We start from the raw sequence: 19,031 nt of genomic DNA on the forward strand, positions 1-19,031 counted from the left end.
GCCCCATCCAGAGCACATTCCTCTCTCATCTGCAACTCCTCTCACTTTTTTTTTTTGTATCAGAGTTACAAAATAGCTGTAAAGGATTTCTACATAGGAAATGACTCTTTAAAAGAGCCAGTGAAGCTCAAATGAATGTAGCCTCCAACATAAACTCTGTCTTGTAGCTGGAATGTGAGACCACGGACAAAATATAATCTCTCTTAGATAAATGGACCAAAGTGTAAATATCTCTGATTCTTACCGACAAACAGTAGAGGAGGAAATACTCAGATATAAGTCATAAATTATATTTAAGTAAAACTATGTAAGTATTTTTAGTTCAATGTAGTAGTAGTAGTATCAAAAGTAAAATGCTCCCTGTGGTTGTTATAGTTATATTAACAGGTTAGTATTGTTAATGTATTTATGTGTAAAGTGGAGCTGATTTTAATGACTTAATAAACTGTTGGATAGTTTGATTTATAACAACAAATCACATTTTATAAACTGATCACATGTTTAACAGGTAAGATGTCAATGTGCAAAGTAACCAGTAATTATAGCTGTTAGATAAATGTAGTGCAGTCAAAAAACAATATTTCCCTTTGAACAGTAGTTAAGTAGAAGCAGAGAGTAACATTAAATAGAAATACTGAAGTAAAGTACAAGTATCTTAAAAGTGTCTTTAAGTACAATATTTGAGTTAATAGACCTAGTTACTTTTTATCACTGCTGACAGGAAACAGGAAACAGCACATAAATATACTGTAGCTCACAAATGTTGGGATATTATATCTTGGAAAGTTAAACCAAAAACTAGCAATGCATATATCTAAATGTCTTTAATTTACATTTATGTACAAAAGTAAACACCCATAATATCTTACATTTACATAATATTCATTGTAAACAGTGATGAAATCCACATCAATAGACGAGACTTATGTGCATTGGCTTGCTCAGCATTTATCTCTTGTTAGCATGACGAGCATAGCTAGCTGGAGTTTGTGGCCTGCTCTAGAGAGGATGGCTATATGTTTATATCTGTGATATCAGTTGTTACAGAGTACTGTTGGACAGTCAACTTAGCTATTCAAACTAACTTTGGACATTAAATGCAACCTGTGCATGTCACTTCATATTAACAAAGCTTACTGCATTAAACACATAAACAAATATAAGAAACAATCATTCAGTGCCAGGAAATGTCTTGCATTTTGTGTGCATCATCTGAAAGATCTTTTTTAGTGACTATGGCAGCAGCCACCAGTAGAGTCTGAGTAGCAAGGGGCTCCACATTGAATATGATAAGGAGTGAGGACCACCGCTGGACGGCAGCTGTGTAATGTCTATCATCTTGTCAGGCTGTCCTTCCTCCACACTGCTGATAGCTCGGATGGTCAAGAGTCTGGCCCTTGATGGGCTGTAGTCCTTCCTCTCAACAGAGGGGGGCAAAGTGGGCAGGGTGCAAGTTTCGATCGATGGTAAGCAAACAACATCGAGCCACTTAGCGAAAAGTTCTGATGTTAGCTTGAGGAGTTCTTCAGGAGAGGAAGATAATGTGGAGTACTGGGACAGGTCCGTCTCCTCCTCGAACCGCTGAGAGAGACAAAGAAACAAGGACCAAGTAAATATTTGCAATAGAAAGTTAAACATTCACAGAATCTTCAAGGAAAACAACGTGTCCTTTTACTCAAATTCATGTTTAAAACAAAAATTATAACATTGATAAAAGCAATCACATGTCAAATAACCGGCGATGGTTCTGGCCTTTTTTGCATTTAGGGATTTTTTTTTTAAACATACGCTTTCTTTCATAGAGTAAAAGAAGGTTTTCTGATAAGACATAGCTGGAAGAAAACCCTACCTCTGTGTTTATGTTCTTTTTAATAATTCTATCCAGTGTCTGCTTCAGGTCGAGAATTAAGGAGTGATTTAAGTGCTCATCCCAGAGGTTTCTGAGAAGCACGTGCCAGGAGTCCAGGAGGACTACTGCAGCAGGGAACACACAACACTGCAGGGAGAGGTACAACACAACAACCGCAAAGTTAGATTCAGCATGCAAAACACATGTGACAAATTACCAAGAGCCACATCAATTGCTCAATTATAAGTCAGACTCAAGTCTTCATTAAAGAACAGTGTTTTGCTAAACTTACAGCTGACACTTAGATAAAAGCTAATGATTATCCTGTTAAATAAGTCGAAATGTTTTTCAGTAGACGTGTTGTTATCAGATGTTGATAACACCTGGAAGACTTTAAGATTTATGACACATGTATTGCACATCAAACCCCACTCTCCATTTTTTATCTGATGAGTAACTCACCGGATCAGAGTCGCACAGCATGTTTTTTGTGTAGTGGTGTACTACATAGTAATCTTTTGGAAATACTGTCCGCTGGAAGGAAACAGAAAGGAAAGATAAAGGATGAGAATAAACCCAGAGATAAAGAAATAAGATAATATTTGTAATGTGATAATTACTGCACTGAACTTTAAGAATGACTGAGTTGAAAAGAAACAACTAAATTAACCACAGAGACTTTATAGAGCTACAGTTGCAACAGTGTTTGTCATCTGATAACAAGTTGGAGGTGTTTATTTTGACTCATTTGTGGGAGATCTTCACCTTTGACCACCTTGTTAACAGTCAACTAACAGAGCACAGTCAATACGAGCCACTATATATTTTAGATAGAAAAAGTAGAAAATATCATCCCTACAGAGAAGCTGCATTTCATTGCAGAAACACAAAAAGCATGACATGAAATCACAAGCAAAAGTTTTAACTTACAAATCCAGTCGGATTAGAGTCAATAGTCGTTTTAATGTTTTTCACACCTTCCTTGTCAAATTGACATCCACCACATTGGACAGTCAAGAGTGATAGCAACAGCAGCACTGTTTGAGACATGAGTAAGGCGGAAAGAGACAGAACACATTCATATAATAGCTGGAAACTTTCTGTGGTTTTGTAGCGTGTTCAAATGCCATACCTAGAGAAACATGACATCATTTCCTTTGTCAATTAGCTATTTTTGCAACAAAAAAACCCCAACATGAAACAGAGGCTATCATTGCAACAGTCCTAATTGAATTAAGACACAGGAAATGCTAGTGTAACAACACAGTGACTCAACAGATCAGTTTTAATTCCCGTTAAACTTATTTACCCACAGACTCTTGGAAGAACGTTTGCAAAAAGCATAATCATACCCTTAATTCTCGTCTCTCACCTGACAGTGACATCCTTTCATCTGAATGGACACTTCTCCATGTCTCTTCTTGACGGCAATCACTCTGCACACGGGTTTCTGTGTCAGTCTGTGGAAGGCAAAGTTTCCTCTTCTGTGGTTTTTAGAGGTCTTTGACACAGTGTACGCTGCTGTGCCTTCTCCTTCACAGCTTGATATTTAGTCTTCTTGTTGACATCCCTTTTACATTCCTTCCTTTTGAGTTCCTTTGGTACTTTCCAAAAAAATGCCTCATTTGTCCTCTCACGCCATCCTGCTCTCTCACTTGGATTTTCCCACTTAAGCCTGAGTGGCTGCAGCCTTTCCCTATCAAAGCTTTTGTTTGTTTTTCCCTTTTCCTCCTATATCTCTTTCCCTTTCCCTTTTCTCCCTCTCACTACTGACCTAGAATCTTCCTGAAAAGCCTAATTTGAATCACTCTCCTCTTGCTTGAAAATGGTTAATGGACAAAGCATGAGAGACACAGCCTCCTCTTCTGTATCTCTCCCTCTGGCCACTCTGTGTGTCCTCACTCAGACACAGGCTGCGCTCAAAGTGAAAGTGCTATGCTGGATGGTTTATCTGCTCCCTTAAAGTCTCAGCCCCTCCCATCACTACACGTTTTACCTCACTATTGACTGACCCTGCTCCCTCCCCCCTGCTCCCCACATTCCCTGACACCCACCCTCTTACCCCCATCCTCCCCCATCCAAACCAGGCCCGACGAGAATTAGTCATGCAGTTGGCGCGTATGTTTTTAATTTGGACTCTCCCCCACACCTCTGTGCCTGTGGATCTCCTGCTCTTTATCCCTTCAGAGTCAGTGTGCAGTATCATCCTGCTTAATCATCACGTGTTTTTTTTTTTAAATCACATTCCTTGAAAACTGACAAACAGGATTGCAACACTGCATTGCCAGAACTTGCAAGTCATTCCATGTGTGACAGCTTTCCTTTCGTCATTACCGTTGAATACAGCTCCACAGAGATGGACAGTGTCATTGTGACGTCTAATACTGTGCGCAGCTGTTCTGATCCTGTCTGTAATGTGTTGTTCTACCCCCTCAGGTTATGTGAAGCATCATGTTATTTTCTATTTCAGTTAGGTGTCAGAAGAGGAGTTAATTATTAGTGAAAGGAAGGAAGTACACTGTTGTTTCTTTGTGACAAATAGGAATTGTTCTACGTGTCCTTTTCCAACACAAGCCAAACGAGGCAAGACAGTTTTCCAAAGTCCCATGTCTGCTGAGGGGAAAAGGAAACTAGAGAGCAGCAGCTTCACTGCGAGCAATGTATCAACTCTCCCTGAGGCATCATCAACTCAAAACCTCTTCACCTCTACTATGTGTCTTGATGATGGGTATAAATATCCCCTCTGTCTTCCTGTTTCATATATCACTTGTATGTTGGGGAAGTAAATATGCCACTCATTTGTGGAGCTGCTGCAAATTTTGTGCTTCTATGAGTGAAAGTTACAAAATGAAATCCAGATTTGAGTAAAATGTAGAAAAGCATAAAACAAAACAGTTAGGCAACACTACACACAATGCTGAGTGGCAGATTCCTTTTCAATCCTATTATTTATAAACTCAGTGCTCTTTCAATTTGGACTAAGAGTTTGAACTTTAACACAATCACTGCATAGGTATGGTTGAAGAAAAAAAAATAAAACAATAAAAAAAACCTATTTAATCAAAGCGGTATATTGTTGAATTTTATCGACTAAAGTCTGCAAGATTCTGCAAAGCAACAGGCTCAAATAACTGTGGCATGGAAAAAAAAAAAAAAAAGCACAACTCTTTAGTGGATCCGTGTGTGACTGGCTCATTAAGAGGCCAAAATCCTGCTGATGTGGTCGACTCTACTGGAGTGCACCCTTGTTATGCAACCAATTTGTACATTTAAGGACAGCAGAAAACCTTAAAAGTGTTGTCTTACACCACTAGAGACTTGTTGGCTGACAGCCATTCAAACAAGTGAGTGGGGAACTGGCAGAGAAATGCAGCTCCCCTCCTACACTCCCCTTTTGCTCCCTCTTTATTCTTCCTGTTCGCCACAAGATGGAGCCAATTGTGGAATAAAAAAAAAGAAAAAAGAAAAAAGAAAAAAGGATGTCAGACTGACTGTTCACATTAATTTATTTCATTTTAAAAATTCAGTGGAAGAGTAAACAAAGTGCAAAGACTTTTTGTAATAAGTTAAACTTTACATTTTAGTACGAAGTGGTCTCCTACAGTAATTCTCTTTGACAAACAAAAGCCCTCATATTATCCCAACTGACTGTGTTAATCCGTGCAGGATAATAACCAGGGTTAGGTACACAATAAATTTCTCATTACTTAAAAGACAATAATGGATGAGCCAGAGCATCTCTGGCATCCACTCACAGCCCTCTTTCATTCCACAAAAAGTCCCAAACAGTTAGCAAAACTGATTTTTGCTTTTCACTTTCCTTTCCTCCGGAAACCCCCCGTCTTTTCACCTTCCTTTTCTTCACCCCCCTGCTAACTCCTTTTCCTCCTTCTTCTTGTCTTTGTTACTGGCTGGGGCTCCTTTCCCCTCCTCGGACAGCTGTCATTAAATGGCTCTTGTAGGTTTTGCTGAGTCCAGTCATCCAGAATTTAAGGAGCCTGACGTTGTCTTCCTCGCCCGGCCCGGTGGCGCCAAGGAGGGCCAGAACCTTCTGGGTGTCCTCCCTCCCTCGCCCGTCCACTTTGGAGAACTTGAACAGCACTTTGACTTTACTGAAGGAGCGAGAAGTAGCTATGAGAAGGCTTTCATATGCAAAATGGAGAAATCTTACTTAAACCCAAATAGTCTTCATTAAGACTGAGTGAATTCTACTCACTTCATCCACTCCTCCTTCAAACACAGCAGGCAGTGAGATACGACGTCCACAGACAAGTTCTCGTTAGACAGAGCCACCTCGAGCTTGTTCAGTAATGTGGGACCTGGAAAAAAGAGTGCAAAAATTCAGTCTATCAATTATTTTTTAAAGTTCATCATATGACCTTTATTTCTATAGTTCAACCTTTTGTCAGAGTTGACCTTCACGTGTTCCCTGCCAACTTAAATACCTCCAAGAAGGTTATGTTTTTGATCCCTTTCATACATTTGTTATCTCAAAACCTGGCTGATAAAACAGCTTTAAATGACAGTTGGTAGAAAGATGGGCTGTGATCCGAGGAACAAATCATTTCTGCTCCAAATATTTTGTGATGTGGATACAGATCTTGTTTTTTAAGGATTGCTTACCATCGTGGGATGGGTCATGTCTGAATATCTGTGATTTTGTTTTACATTGAAAATGGCAGTAAGCACAAAGTGAGTACTTCTAAATTCAGGTAGGTATGCTCACCCCTGTCTGTGGGCTGTGTGTTGGCACTGCTGATGGTGAACTGATAAAGTGAGCAGATATCGTCGTCGTGTACAGCTGAGATCTGGAAGTTTCTCTCTGTGCTCACATCCACCAGCACTGAAAACTCTACAGAACAAAACAAAAGGTAAAGTCAACATAAAGTGAACTGCAAATACGAGCCAACAATTTGTGACAGAAGCTGTCTTCGAGGGTTCATATCGTTTTATGTATAGTGTGATTTTGAAGGCTCTTGTACCTGAGGAGCTGACGTGGGTTGGAATGGGAACATCTGGGCTGAGACCCAGGAAGTTGCATTTGTAGGCCTCCTCATACTGAGCACTGTATGGCACAGAACGCACACAGCCTACTGGGAGCAGAGACTGATGAGAGAAAGAATAGAGATTCAGATAAGAAACCTAGCATGATAAGGATGTTATCTTGCAAAGTAAACTGAAATTAACATTTGTAGCCCTGTGCATCCACACTGGAAGCTCTCACTTACTCTGGCTGATTAGACCTCTGCTTAAGTTAAAGCTGGGTGGGGCTGTGCAGGGAATTATCTGAGGACACCACACACTGAACTAATAACAACCAGCACTGTGCTGAACCTGCTTACCTGTATATTTGTACAGTTGTTGTTGTGTTCCTATTTTGTGATAAAATTTTAAAACACAAATCATAAAAGTGTAACAACACCACCAGGAGAGCGAGGGAAAATGACAATATAAGGACAGTCTGCAAATGTCCACACAGCCCCAAGAAGAGGTTCAATAAAGCAAAATATGGGTAAACACGTCGTTTGGAGGGGAGGGGGATGGGTGGTGTCATTTAGTACGTGATAGGTTTTTTCACAGCAGACATTTTTACATGTCACAAGTGTAAATAATAACATTAATGATGACTGAGGTCCTTTGAGCATTTCACTGTCTCACAGTGACATTATACAGATTATCAGTAACACCTACATCACAATGACAAGTCAAAATGTCCACCATGAAAAATGCCTGGGATGTGACAGAAAACATGCAACAGTGTAATTATAATCAAATACAATTCAAAATATTTTTAAACAATATCAAATTATCACAGAAAAAAAAAAAAAACAGTTCAAAGGAACAGTGTATCTTGCATACAAAGGAAAGCATGGCAAACATATACTGGCAAGACAATTTCAGGGTGTGTATTGCAGTAGCTTAAATAATTATATGTTTAGTGTCTAGAAATAAAACATAATTTAAGAAAGTGAATAAAGAAAGATATTTTTATGGAGAAATAACTAAAACACAAACGTAATCTTAACATGGCATTTGTGATCTTTAGTGGTTTACACTATATAAGTAATCTTTCCAACCTTACCAACATAAAATGGGTGTGTTTAGTGTTAGATGATTATAACAACTCAAACTGTGTTATGCTACCCTCCATTTAACCAATGACACAATATTAAACCACTGTTTAACTAAACAGGTCCCTCAGAGGTGTTACCACTTGTCCTAATTCCTATGTACCTGCATCATAACACCATTATTTTTCCTAATGAGGCAGAAATGGACGCAGTAGTAGAGTAGAGTACCTTGAGTACTGTAAATGCTGATTGGATGAGCCCGGGGTGTGCGCCCCTCCATATGACCTGATTTCCCATGAGCACGTGCCATGCTAGCTGACGAAACTCAGCAGCCCCGAGGACCTGCAGAACAAATTAGACAGTACTGTACAAGAGCTCACTGATACAGTATGTATATTCATTTCTCGAATCATCATGAACTAAAACTTAACAGATTAAGGCCATAAATCTATAGATTCTTGCAAAAATATTGAGCATTTTTATCCATTTTATTCTGCCTGCATTGTTAATTTTGTGTAATCATGGGCATCAAAATGTAAAGCTCAAAAAGTACTTAAGTTTACCTGTCTCAAGTGCCTCAGTGATCTAAACTTTGGACCAGGTAATTCATCAAATTTTACATCATCACAGAGGAAGTCGTGGCCCAGTTCGCTCTCTGACTGGTGCCGCTGTGACTTCAGAGCACCTCCTTCTGCTCCCTCCCAGCAGCTCATTTCCTCCTCTTGCTCTTTTGGGAAAAAAAACATGACATAAAAACAGATGTAGAGATGACCAAATGTTTTAAAACCGAACTCATTACAAATGTAGGCAATTCCCTAAGAAAACCACCATAAATGGCTGGAACTACATGATGTGCATGTTACTCATCATCTCTTTCCAAAAATAAAATCAACACTGTAATATTTCACCACATATCCATGACTTTTTCAATACATATACTAATAGATTACTGCTAATACTAGCTAGCACATGATGGTCCCTGTGTCATGTGTCACTCACAGTATCAGGTTGAGTCTGTACAACATGAAACAAAAACAAAAAACCAACAAAAAAACAAAACGGGCATTTTAAATGTACTTTATCTAGCTTTTTTGAAGTGCTACAGAAATGAAGTTTATTTATCTATTATATAAATATTAGAAAGCAGGATATTGCTATAACTACAACCTAAGAGCCAATCTGGATTGGGAAATATCGCAAATAATTTCTATCACTTTTGTAAATCTTGACTAAAAACTGTGTAAACTCTGCCAGGACAGGCAGCATGTCTGTGTACAATGGTTAAATGATTCACTATTTTTTACAGCTAGAGATTCTCTGCATTGGTTAACCCAGTGAATCAGACTTTCACAGAAGACTTTTAAGACTGATGAAACATTGTGCAAACAAATGACATCTGCTGATGTAACACTTCATAAAGGGGCCACACCTTGCCTAGAAAGTAAGACACGTTGAAGCAATGCCCTCCAAGGTAAATTGTGTTCTTTTTGGCTCATACAGTGGCAAGAAAAAGAATGTATTAATTGGTCATAAGATTTGATCTGCTCTTCATCTAAGACAGACTGTTTACACTAATAACATGAAAACAATTGCAATTTTTCATGTCTTTATTGAACAAACCCATTGAACATTCACAGGGCACAAATAACCTCAAACTACCACTTTCTGTAGCAGCAGATCAGATCTGCACGAAGTTGAGGAGAAATTTCGGACCATTTTTCCTACAAACTGCTTCAGCTCAGACATATGCTTTAGATGTCTGCTGTGAGCGTCTCTCTTCGGGTCAGTCTACAGCATCTCTACTGGATTATGGTCTGGGCTCTGACTGGGCCACTTAATGTGGAGTTTGAAGTCATTTTGTAGATTTACTTTGATGTTTAGGTTATTGTTCTGCTGCATCACCCAACTTGTCTCAGTAAATTTGGGAGTTCCTTTTCCCTTCAGAGGCACAGTGATGTTTTTTTGGAGAGCAGTGGCTTCCTCTGTGGTGTCCATGGCAGGACAACATGCTCCAGGCAACCATGCGCCCTGATTTGTGTATAGTAGACTCATGAACAGAGATGTTAACCAAATCCAATGATTCCTTCAAGCCTTCAGCCGTTACTCTCAGGTTCTTTGTTATGTTACTAAGCATCCTGCGTGGTGCTTCTGGAGCCATCTCAGCTGGGCGTTCGCTTCTAAGGAGATTAGCCACAAAACGAAATCTTCTCCATTTATAGACAGTTTGTACTGTGGACTGATGAATATCTAGACTCATAGAGATGACTTTGTAACCCTTTCAGCTTCATGCCAGTCTTCTGAGATCTTTTTTTGTGAGGCATTGTTCACATCAGCAAATGTAAACTCAAAATGTGTTTCTTTATATAGGTTAACGTAGCTCTAACCCACAGATCCAGTTCTTGTTTGAGTGATGTTTTCAATATATACAGGAACAATATAATGATATGTGTGTTATTAGTTAAAATTGATTGTGTTTGTTCATTATTGTAACTTAGATGAAGATCTGACCATATTTTAGGACAAATTAATACATAAATGCAGGTAAATCCAAAGGGTTCACTTTTTCTTGCCATTGTAAATTGTCACCTGACAGTTTTTTGTCTTCAGCTTTTACCCAATTACAGGGATAACAAGATCTTAGATGAGTATATACAAAGTCCTGCACTACAGAATAATCACCCTGTTTAATTAAGGATACTCTTTCTACCTGTCTGTCTCTCTATGAGCACCAGTGTGTCCTCAGTAGGGGCTCCCTCGAGCAGCTTCTCTGTCAGACGACTACCACAGGCCTTCAGCAGCCTGGAAATGAGGTGAAAACACACATCAGCATGTCCAGGTGAGGGATTACACACCAGTCACATGGAAATGGATAACAGCTTGTCTTGTGGCACTGACAATATATCAACTCACCAGCTAAAGGAGGAGTGCAGGCTGGCCCAGAGGTTGGGATGCTGGGTAAGAGAAGTTAGTGATCGGGCTGCGTTGCCGCTCCTTTGGTGTGGGAAAACTGCAGGTGAAAACACACTGTTTATCCTCACAGCTCGCTGGGGGCAAACTCCTTGCTCACTGTCAAACACCTGATGCAGAGTACAACAAGAAGACATTAAGTGTTGTAATAGAAACATGCCTATGGAATAAGTCTTTATATTTCTATTTTAGTAAAGTGACTAAATGCATGTAGTGTCTATGTGCGTGCTCTACCTTGAGGGCTGTGCTTTGCAGGCTCTGTATTGTGAGTTTAAGGTGGCGTAACAGAAAAGGCCAGGAGTTGATAAGGTAGATCCTGTCCATGGCTACCATGACAATACTGTACCACCGCTGAAAGCCCCTGGCCAGGCTGTCTTTGATAAAGAAGGTGTGTGAAAACACAAAACCATGTTGCTCATCTCCAAAGAAAATTGGCCCTTCACGGCCGGGACACACCTGACAAAACAGACAGAGAAAATTGGAGGAAGCATATGAGGAGACAGAGGAAAAAGAAAATCTGTGTGTTTATTTGGTGTATGAGATGTGTGACTCACACACACATACATACATGCAGACGTACGTCACTGTTTACCTCACAGCTGAGGCTGCGTACACAGGCCTGGCGGACCACACTGAAAAGCTGAGGCTGTCTGGGATGCTGGTGGCTCAGGAAGCGTATACCTGTTTCATCATCAATGCTCACAAAGCCTGGGTGAGATGCAGGTAGAGATCGACATCCCTATGAAGCAAAGAGAAGAAGAAAATGAGCACTCTGAGACAGATGACAAGATTATGGACTCACCTACATAACAGAAAGTTAAAGCTGGAGTGTAACGTAGCAGGTGGTTAGGGTCAGATTGAGGCAAGTTTCTGAAAATGTCATGGTGAGTTGACCGTCTCTCCTTGGCCTGCCCCCCTCCCCTCACCTCACACATTTCTCCTCTCTGTGTGGCTGAGCTGTTGGCTCTCATGGTCAGCCCTTCTCCTTCCCGGTCACCGTCTCGGTCCCTGTCCCCAGGTGCCGGGATCCCTGCCTGGGATGAAGGGGACGGGGATGGAGGGTGTAGTGCCTCGGTACAGAACAATGTCCGAGGGCCATGAAGTTCACAGAAGTGACAGAGAGCCACCAGAGCATTCATCTGAGAGAGAAGTATTTATAGTGCTGAATATGTGACTTATATGGGAACACTAGTAGGCGGTTTCTCAAAAGTTTCTTATTAACAGGTCATTTTAAGTGATACTAACATAGTCTTACCTTCAGCGGAGACCCAAGATCAACAAATGACTGGCGCTAAATGCAACTTCATAGGACATTCACTGATCGCAGTGTCCAAAATGCCGTGATATACGAAGCAGCAAAACTGTGGTATAAAACAGAATTAATTTTTGTATTTAGTGCGTTTTCCGATCCATGTTTCTCAGTTTAGGTTGTGCAGTTGCTAAGCTAACTGACAACAACAGACCATATCACGTGAGGCAGAGTCACGCGCCTCAAGCACAACTGACGCATGGTTTTTATGCTGCATTCATGTAACATCGACAAAATGGGAAGAACAGGAAAAACAGCCGTTAATACAAGAGTTCGGACTGTTCAAGCACTGTTTTAAAGTGGCTAATCCTATTGCTGACATTGTAGTCACACCAGATAAACCGCCTAAATTAGCATATCCTGTTGTGTTACGTTTTTGTCGCAGTTTGTTACCAAATGAGAACAGATATATAAGACTACATAGCTCCTAAACTTACTTGGAGCCATTCTGCTGACACATTGTTTTCATGTCTGTAATGCTTTTCACGTTTTGTGATTTGAAATTTACTTGGTGTCAGAAATTAAAATTATAAATCACTGGCTGAAATGAACGGGGTTTCTCACTCTGGTGGTCGAATTTACTGTTTAAACAACATGTCTTGAAAGCGGCATTAATTGCAACACTTTTTAAATCGATGTCGTGTATTATCAAAGCGAAAAGAAACAGCATATTATTTGTCAATATCATTATAACTAATATAATATAATATAATATAATATAATATAATATAACGTATGTTAACGTATGATAAGGTTCCAACAAGGTCATTTTTCGAGTAAAGACAAATTAAAACTACATTACCCATAATTCCACCTGAGTCGACTAATTCGGGGTCAAAGGGCAATAAAAAGTCAGAACCGTGTACTTCTATGGTTGGTATGTCAAAGATTAAAAGAATAATATTCAGTTGACTTTTAAAGACGTTTTTATGTTTTTTTATGAAATTGTTTTAGATAAATATTTTTTCAAGGAGTTGTTGAATTACGAAATTTCCATACTATTGTACGACACTGACCACTTCCGCAGCAGCTGTGAGAATCGGCATTGAGAAATATATTTTTTCAGTTTTAGGAGTGCCACGTTTTACTTTGTCATTCTCTCAGGTCAAACAAAGCTAAAGGTGTATTGGCAAATATCACAGAGATACGATACACTTTTCTCAGGTAACATCGCCTTTGAATATAACAGATTTGAGCATGGCATCAGACGGACCAGGAGTGACCACAGAATCACCCGAGGACCAAGGAGATGATGGCCACCTGACAGAGGCAGGGGTCTCAACTGACCCTAATAGTGGTGAAGACACTCTAAAAGCCACAGCAGGTAAATCACCCTGTTAAGTTTTACATACACTGATACACAGTAATTTGTCAAGTGGGTCTTCAAAGGCGACTGAGTTTATTTAATACATTATAAAGTCTAATATGTCACTTATGAAAACATGGTTATGTACACTATTGACCTGCTGGTAACTTGTATTACTGAGGTCAGTCTGGATCCTTTCCAAGTAATTTCTCAGTCCGTGGTACGTTTCTGTGTTACTGTGGGCAAGTTGAGTTATGGTAAGCTCTTGCTTAAGTTATGTAGTTGGAATTCCTCTCATTGAAAATGATTGTTGAACAAGTATAGAGTTACAAGTACCGGCTTTGACCTCCAAATCCAGTATGAGCAGTAGATTTACTGTCTGCTTCCACTCCCACTTGTCTTACTGGGGTCAACTCCAAATAAACATTGCTAGGAGTGAAGAACATCAATTAATATTTACATTTTTATTCACTAGTCAGTTGTACCAACATCTTATGTCCGGAAACAGTCAAAGATGCCCATAAAAGTCTGTTGCTGTTGTCCCATGATCTGGGTAATCTGTGCCAGCCAGTGCCATCATAGTAGAAAGGAAAATATTATAGCTAATAATTAGTGGATCTGAGTCATATTCAGTTCTCCTATTGGGAAATAGCATTGCAGGGTGTGTGGTATGTGTTGGAGCTTATGAGAAACCACGTCCTTACTACTTGGCTGACATTTGAGTCTTTCTTTATTTTTATTATTTTTATTTCCTGGAAGTGGCTCTCGATATCACCTGTTGAGTGATCATATAAACAGCACATATGTTGATAATTGAAGTTTCACTCAGACTAGACTGGCCATGTTACAAAATTTGTTTTCCTCTTGTTTTGTTGTTGTGTCACTTTTCTGATATAATTTAAATGCAGAGCCCAATTTGAACGGCTGCAAACTTTCTTAACAAACTTTCAATACAATTTCATTGCACATCTGCCCCTCTTACCTTTGCTTCCACTCTCTCTTTCTCTCTGTGGCTCTATCATTTACAGAGTCAGCAGAGCGGGATGAGGATGGAGTCAAAGTATGCCAGTTTTTCCTGATGGGAAAGTGTCATTTTGGACTCAGGTGCCGCTTATCTCACAGGTGTGCTTTCCTCACCTTGTTCAGACCCAGTCACCAACAAGATAATAGAGGACTTTTAGTTTTTCAAATAAATTCTAGACATCCTCTTAATTGATTTTTAATAACTTCAACACTAAAGAAGTTGGAAATAGTTGTATTACAGCAGCCTGTTAGCATTAAATATATGGCTGTCTGAATATCAACTCATCTTATCAACTTATTGATAAACCCTGCCTGGTTTAGGAGAATTCTTCAGATTATTTTTAATAACCACATTATTAAAAAAGTTGGAGATCTTTGTAGCACACTTGTTAGCAATTAAAAGATCTAGTCATGTTGCATCACAGACAGATGTTTAAACTCAGCCATGACTGAATATCGGTGCCGCAAAATGTTCATATACCGTTTATTCGTGTCAAATTGAATTAGGACTGTAATGTTTTTTTCCACATTTTGTTATCATTTCGCAGTGATCCATCACTAGATGATTCAGGGGCTTTGTCTCCTGATCCGGATGACACACCGGATGGAGAAAAGATGGAAAAACACAAGAAGAAGACAGGCAAAGTGAAGAAAGCAAAAAAGCCAGAATACCAGGAGGGACAAGGTCACTGCATATTTGGATGGTTAAGTAATCTGATGACAGTACACTTATAAGATACTAGTGAAGGAATCACCTTTTCCCTTCATTAGTATATTTTAGCTCTATTTTTATCTCTTCTTCCGCAGAAGTCAACAAAAAGCCCCGTATGCGCACAGCAGATGACGTTATCTCTCGGATACTATGGGACACATCAGTCAATGCATCAGAATTTGTAGTGGGCTATGTGGATCGCTTCCTTGGTGTGCTGGAGCGACCTTTCTGTGACTTCAACTGGGACACAAACCCCTGCGACTGTGATTACACTTCTGAACTGGCCCTGCCTAGACACAGGATCCAGTACTTCACCTACAGAGGGCACCGCGTCTGGGACCGCCACAGCAGAACTGACAGGGTGTTTGGCTCCACCGGTCAATCTCTGGCTCCCCCCTTTGGAGGGGATGAGGAAGTAAAGGGTAAGAGAGGGCCCTTAGGGTGCTGCCCCACCTCACACACAACCACATGCCAAGTAATTTCAGACAAAATATACAAAAGCCAGTACACTCAGAATGTAAGCTGAAAGAAAATATCCGTCTGTTTTACAAGAAATGAACACAGAAGACCAAGAGCAACAACAAGACGGCATTAAAACAACAGAAGTCACAGAAGTCAGTGGGCAGGAAGAGAGTGAAACAGAAGAGTGTGCTCAAACTGGGAACACACATCTGGAGGAAAAGGAGCAGAATGAGATGAATATTCACACCCCTGACTCAACACAACCACCACCAACGTGTAGAGGAAACGCCTCTCAGGAACAGCAATCACGAGGAGCATGTGTTGTGGAGGAGGCTGCAAATAGGTCTGGTGTTCAAGTTCATCTTTTAAATGTAACTGGGAACAGACAACTCCTGTACGGCACAAAATGGTATTTTTAGTGTCTACATGTTCCAGCCTGAGCCTGTTTGTACAAAATGCCTACTTAAAGTCAAAACAACATGGAAGCTAGGACGTCGTTAGCCTCAGTAATGTAAACCAGATTATGTGTGCGGTGCTAGTTACAAGAGGGATTTAAATTGGATCCTTTATATTCAATTGGATCAAAAATGGTCAAAACATTCAGAGAATATGTTGTCTTAATATGTAGAGGACAATTCACCCGCACCCACACCTTCCTCACCCGCATTGTTGGATCAGGATGTGGATGATTAAGGAGAAATGAATGAATAATTCCACACCCACACCTTTTTTTAAATATAAATCACTATGTCAGCTACAACCCATGAGCTAAAGGTCAAGTGTGGTTATATGTAATGGACACAGTTCGCTAGTCATCTATACAGCCCCGATTTCAAAAGAAATCTTTAAAAAATATAATGCACTAAAGGAAAACAGGCATTTTGATTTAAGAATATCATTTTCACATTTATGAGGTTTATGTTTATAGGAGTGTCTTGGTTTTTAAGTTAAAGCTGAACCTTGGAAAACAATCTCAGAAGTTACTTGCCTTACCTCTTGAGTAATTTTAGTCACTTGTTTTGATTTTAGAGTTAAGGCTTCAACAGAACAATTGTCCTCACTCCAAAAAGAGGGAGTGACTATAAAAGAGGAGAGAGAGCGAGGTGCTTTGGTAGGATTGCAAGAAAGCTTGGAGGGCAATGAAGATACTTTGGTGAGTACAGCACAGCTCACCCTGAAATACATTCTTCTTCTGCTGTTACTGTTCAGGTTTAACATAGTAATTCTCTTTATGCTCCTCTTCTACTTTGCACAGAGTTATCTCGAGGCCCTGGACATTAGCCAGAATCCACCAGCACCTCTGGAGCAGAGAGAGGAGAAATGTGGTGGTCGCCCCCCTAAAAAACGACCCACGCACTTCATCACCTTCAGGGCCAACACTCCTGGTATCCTCACCAGTTTCCAGCAGCTGCAGGAGGAGGTACTTTCCCTTTTGCCCTCCTCTGCCCCTCACTGGCATACTGCCTCCAACCTTCATGTCACCCTGTGCCTCTTGGTGCTGCACAGCCCAGCTGAAGTAGCCGCTGCTGGGGAGATCCTCCGACGGTTTGCCCATTTTGATCGCAATCCCCCGGTGGCTGTGACCTTTCCTGTGAAGTTGAAGCATTTCAATGGGAAGGTGCTCTATCTTAGCCCCCAGCCTCAATTGCCCCTCCAGCAGCTCAACAGTGGCCTGCAGGAAGCCTACAGGAAGGAGGGATTGCTCCACAGGGACTCCTACAACCCGCGCTACCACCTCACTCTGGCCAAGGTAGAGGACAAGGAGGGAGAGAGGATTTTTGAAGGGGTGGGGGACCTTAAGGTGGGGAAGGGTTTTAATTTTGGCCGTCTGCCGGTTAACACCTTACATCTTTGTGCCATGGGCGGCTCCAGAGTTGATGGTTTTTATGAGATTGTGTGCACAGTAACTCTTCGATAGAAGACCGAGCCATTTCACATGCACTACAAACATTACATTACTGGGTGCAATATCACTGAGCACATTGCATTTGAACGATTCATGTGGCCTTACCAACCAAATTTTGTATCCGCGTTTCAATGTTTTAAATTAGCGAAGATTCACTGTGGGTAAAAGGGCGTAAAGTGAAACTTGAGCTGCGGGACAGTGATAAACACCCTTTGTTCAGTTATTAAAAATGTATTTTAATCTATCTACATTATATGTCATATTGATATTTCAAGATGAGAAATGAATGTAGCCCACACATAATACAGTTTTATAATGCAAACTTTTTTCATGTTATAATGCAAAGTTTCAGCAGTCCTCTTATTTGTTGCCTTCAGTTGCTAGAAATTGAAGATTAAAACACTATGAAACACGCACTTGCTGATTAAACATCTTTCAAAACGGGAGCCGAAAAGATTATTAAATTAATTACATAGTTGATCAATAGAAAATGTATCTGCAGCTATTTTGACGACCGATTGATTGATAGTTCTAACTTGTGCATTGTTAGAACTTGCCGATGCTGCTTTACTTTGTCACTTTGTCTTATGTTATGATAAACTCTACATTTTTTTATTGTTGGTTAAACTAAAGAGACATTTTGAAGACATCGCCTTGGACTTCTCATGAAAAAAGACCTAAATTAATAATTTCATTGTGAAAATAATCAAAACAAACATCAGTGGCAGCTGTAGTCAAAATGGATCCCACTGTGTAAATCATGACGAAATTTCAGTGTAAACTTCGATTTGTACTTGGGTCAAATCAGCCTCCAGGTCCAGGAGGTAGCACATGATTTTTATGTGCTCTTTTGCAACCAAGGAAAATTATTGTAGAGAAAAGATGATGATATAGATGATGTAATTGCTCACTTTTCATCAGCTGAGTCTTTTCACTCACTACCCATGTAGAGTGAAATACCTACTTCCTTTAAATGCAAAAATTGCCTCAAGAAAAAAAAAAAGACATTGCCTTTTTCTTCCCTCTATCTATTATGTATTGGGCCAAATAAGGTGACTGGGGCCAACTTTGGCCTGCAGGCCCCACTCTGGGCATCTTTGATATCTAGTGTTTTACTACTACGCTGACAGGACATATGCACCTGCCACGAAGGCGATTACAGGATACATAAATTGTTTATGAGAGGGTAAAAATTATGTTTTGTTTACAGCCATGAATTTACCAAAGTAGTTGTTTTCTGCAGCTTGTAATTCCATGATTTATACAATCTGTTTTATATGAATATTGTATGGGCTGTGTTCCACAAGAAGGATGTCTTTGTATCATTTAACAATGAATTATAACCACTAGATTGTCAAGGACATTAAATATTGAACTGGTTATTTTAAATCCTGAGTGGTGATATTTTATCAGTGCAGGGATGGAT

The 19,031-nt window shown here is 40.0% G+C and overlaps 3 protein-coding genes across 7 annotated transcripts; 1 reads left to right on the top strand and 2 right to left on the bottom strand.

Moving 5' to 3' along the window:
• Positions 1-809: 809 nt before the first annotated feature.
• Positions 810-3,787, bottom strand: LOC111669834 (uncharacterized). 2 transcript variants are annotated; one of them, XM_023426287.2, is made up of 5 exons: positions 3,222-3,787; positions 2,780-2,886; positions 2,312-2,383; positions 1,850-1,996; positions 810-1,581 (listed from the first exon to the last, which is right to left on the bottom strand). In XM_023426287.2, exons 1-5 carry the CDS (start codon positions 3,232-3,234, stop codon positions 1,234-1,236), a joined length of 687 nt encoding a protein of 228 aa, XP_023282055.1. In that variant the 5' UTR covers positions 3,235-3,787; the 3' UTR covers positions 810-1,233. The 2 variants fall into 2 exon arrangements, with proteins under 2 accessions (XP_023282055.1, XP_087035439.1); XM_087179313.1 differs by lacking the exon at positions 3,222-3,787 and having other exon boundaries at positions 2,780-3,215.
• Positions 3,788-5,337: 1,550 nt separating this feature from the next.
• On the bottom strand, positions 5,338-12,374 carry flcn (folliculin). Of its 3 annotated transcripts, none has more exons than XM_023426443.2 (12): positions 12,143-12,374; positions 11,814-12,026; positions 11,468-11,626; positions 11,122-11,343; positions 10,831-10,997; positions 10,628-10,719; positions 8,484-8,647; positions 8,149-8,262; positions 6,832-6,955; positions 6,576-6,701; positions 6,066-6,168; positions 5,338-5,961 (listed from the first exon to the last, which is right to left on the bottom strand). In XM_023426443.2, exons 2-12 carry the CDS (start codon positions 12,024-12,026, stop codon positions 5,754-5,756), a joined length of 1,692 nt encoding a protein of 563 aa, XP_023282211.1. In that variant the 5' UTR covers positions 12,143-12,374; the 3' UTR covers positions 5,338-5,753. The 3 variants fall into 3 exon arrangements, with proteins under 3 accessions (XP_023282211.1, XP_023282210.1, XP_023282212.1); XM_023426442.2 differs by having other exon boundaries at positions 11,456-11,626; XM_023426444.2 differs by having other exon boundaries at positions 11,480-11,626; positions 12,143-12,373.
• Positions 12,375-13,004: 630 nt separating this feature from the next.
• Positions 13,005-18,994, top strand: leng9 (leukocyte receptor cluster (LRC) member 9). 2 transcript variants are annotated; one of them, XM_023426467.2, is made up of 8 exons: positions 13,005-13,073; positions 13,386-13,520; positions 14,531-14,624; positions 15,074-15,210; positions 15,333-15,659; positions 15,790-16,042; positions 16,729-16,852; positions 16,955-18,994. In XM_023426467.2, exons 1-8 carry the CDS (start codon positions 13,067-13,069, stop codon positions 17,615-17,617), a joined length of 1,740 nt encoding a protein of 579 aa, XP_023282235.1. In that variant the 5' UTR covers positions 13,005-13,066; the 3' UTR covers positions 17,618-18,994. The 2 variants fall into 2 exon arrangements, with proteins under 2 accessions (XP_023282235.1, XP_023282236.1); XM_023426468.2 differs by lacking the exon at positions 13,005-13,073 and having other exon boundaries at positions 13,097-13,520.
• Positions 18,995-19,031: the final 37 nt, after the last annotated feature.

The sequence above is a fragment of the Seriola lalandi genome, unplaced genomic scaffold (genome assembly GCF_002814215.2).
Source record: "Seriola lalandi dorsalis isolate HSWRI2012SDOR001 ecotype SW California unplaced genomic scaffold, Sedor1 jcf7180002054825, whole genome shotgun sequence".
Classification (NCBI taxonomy): Eukaryota; Metazoa; Chordata; class Actinopteri; order Carangiformes; family Carangidae; genus Seriola; species Seriola lalandi.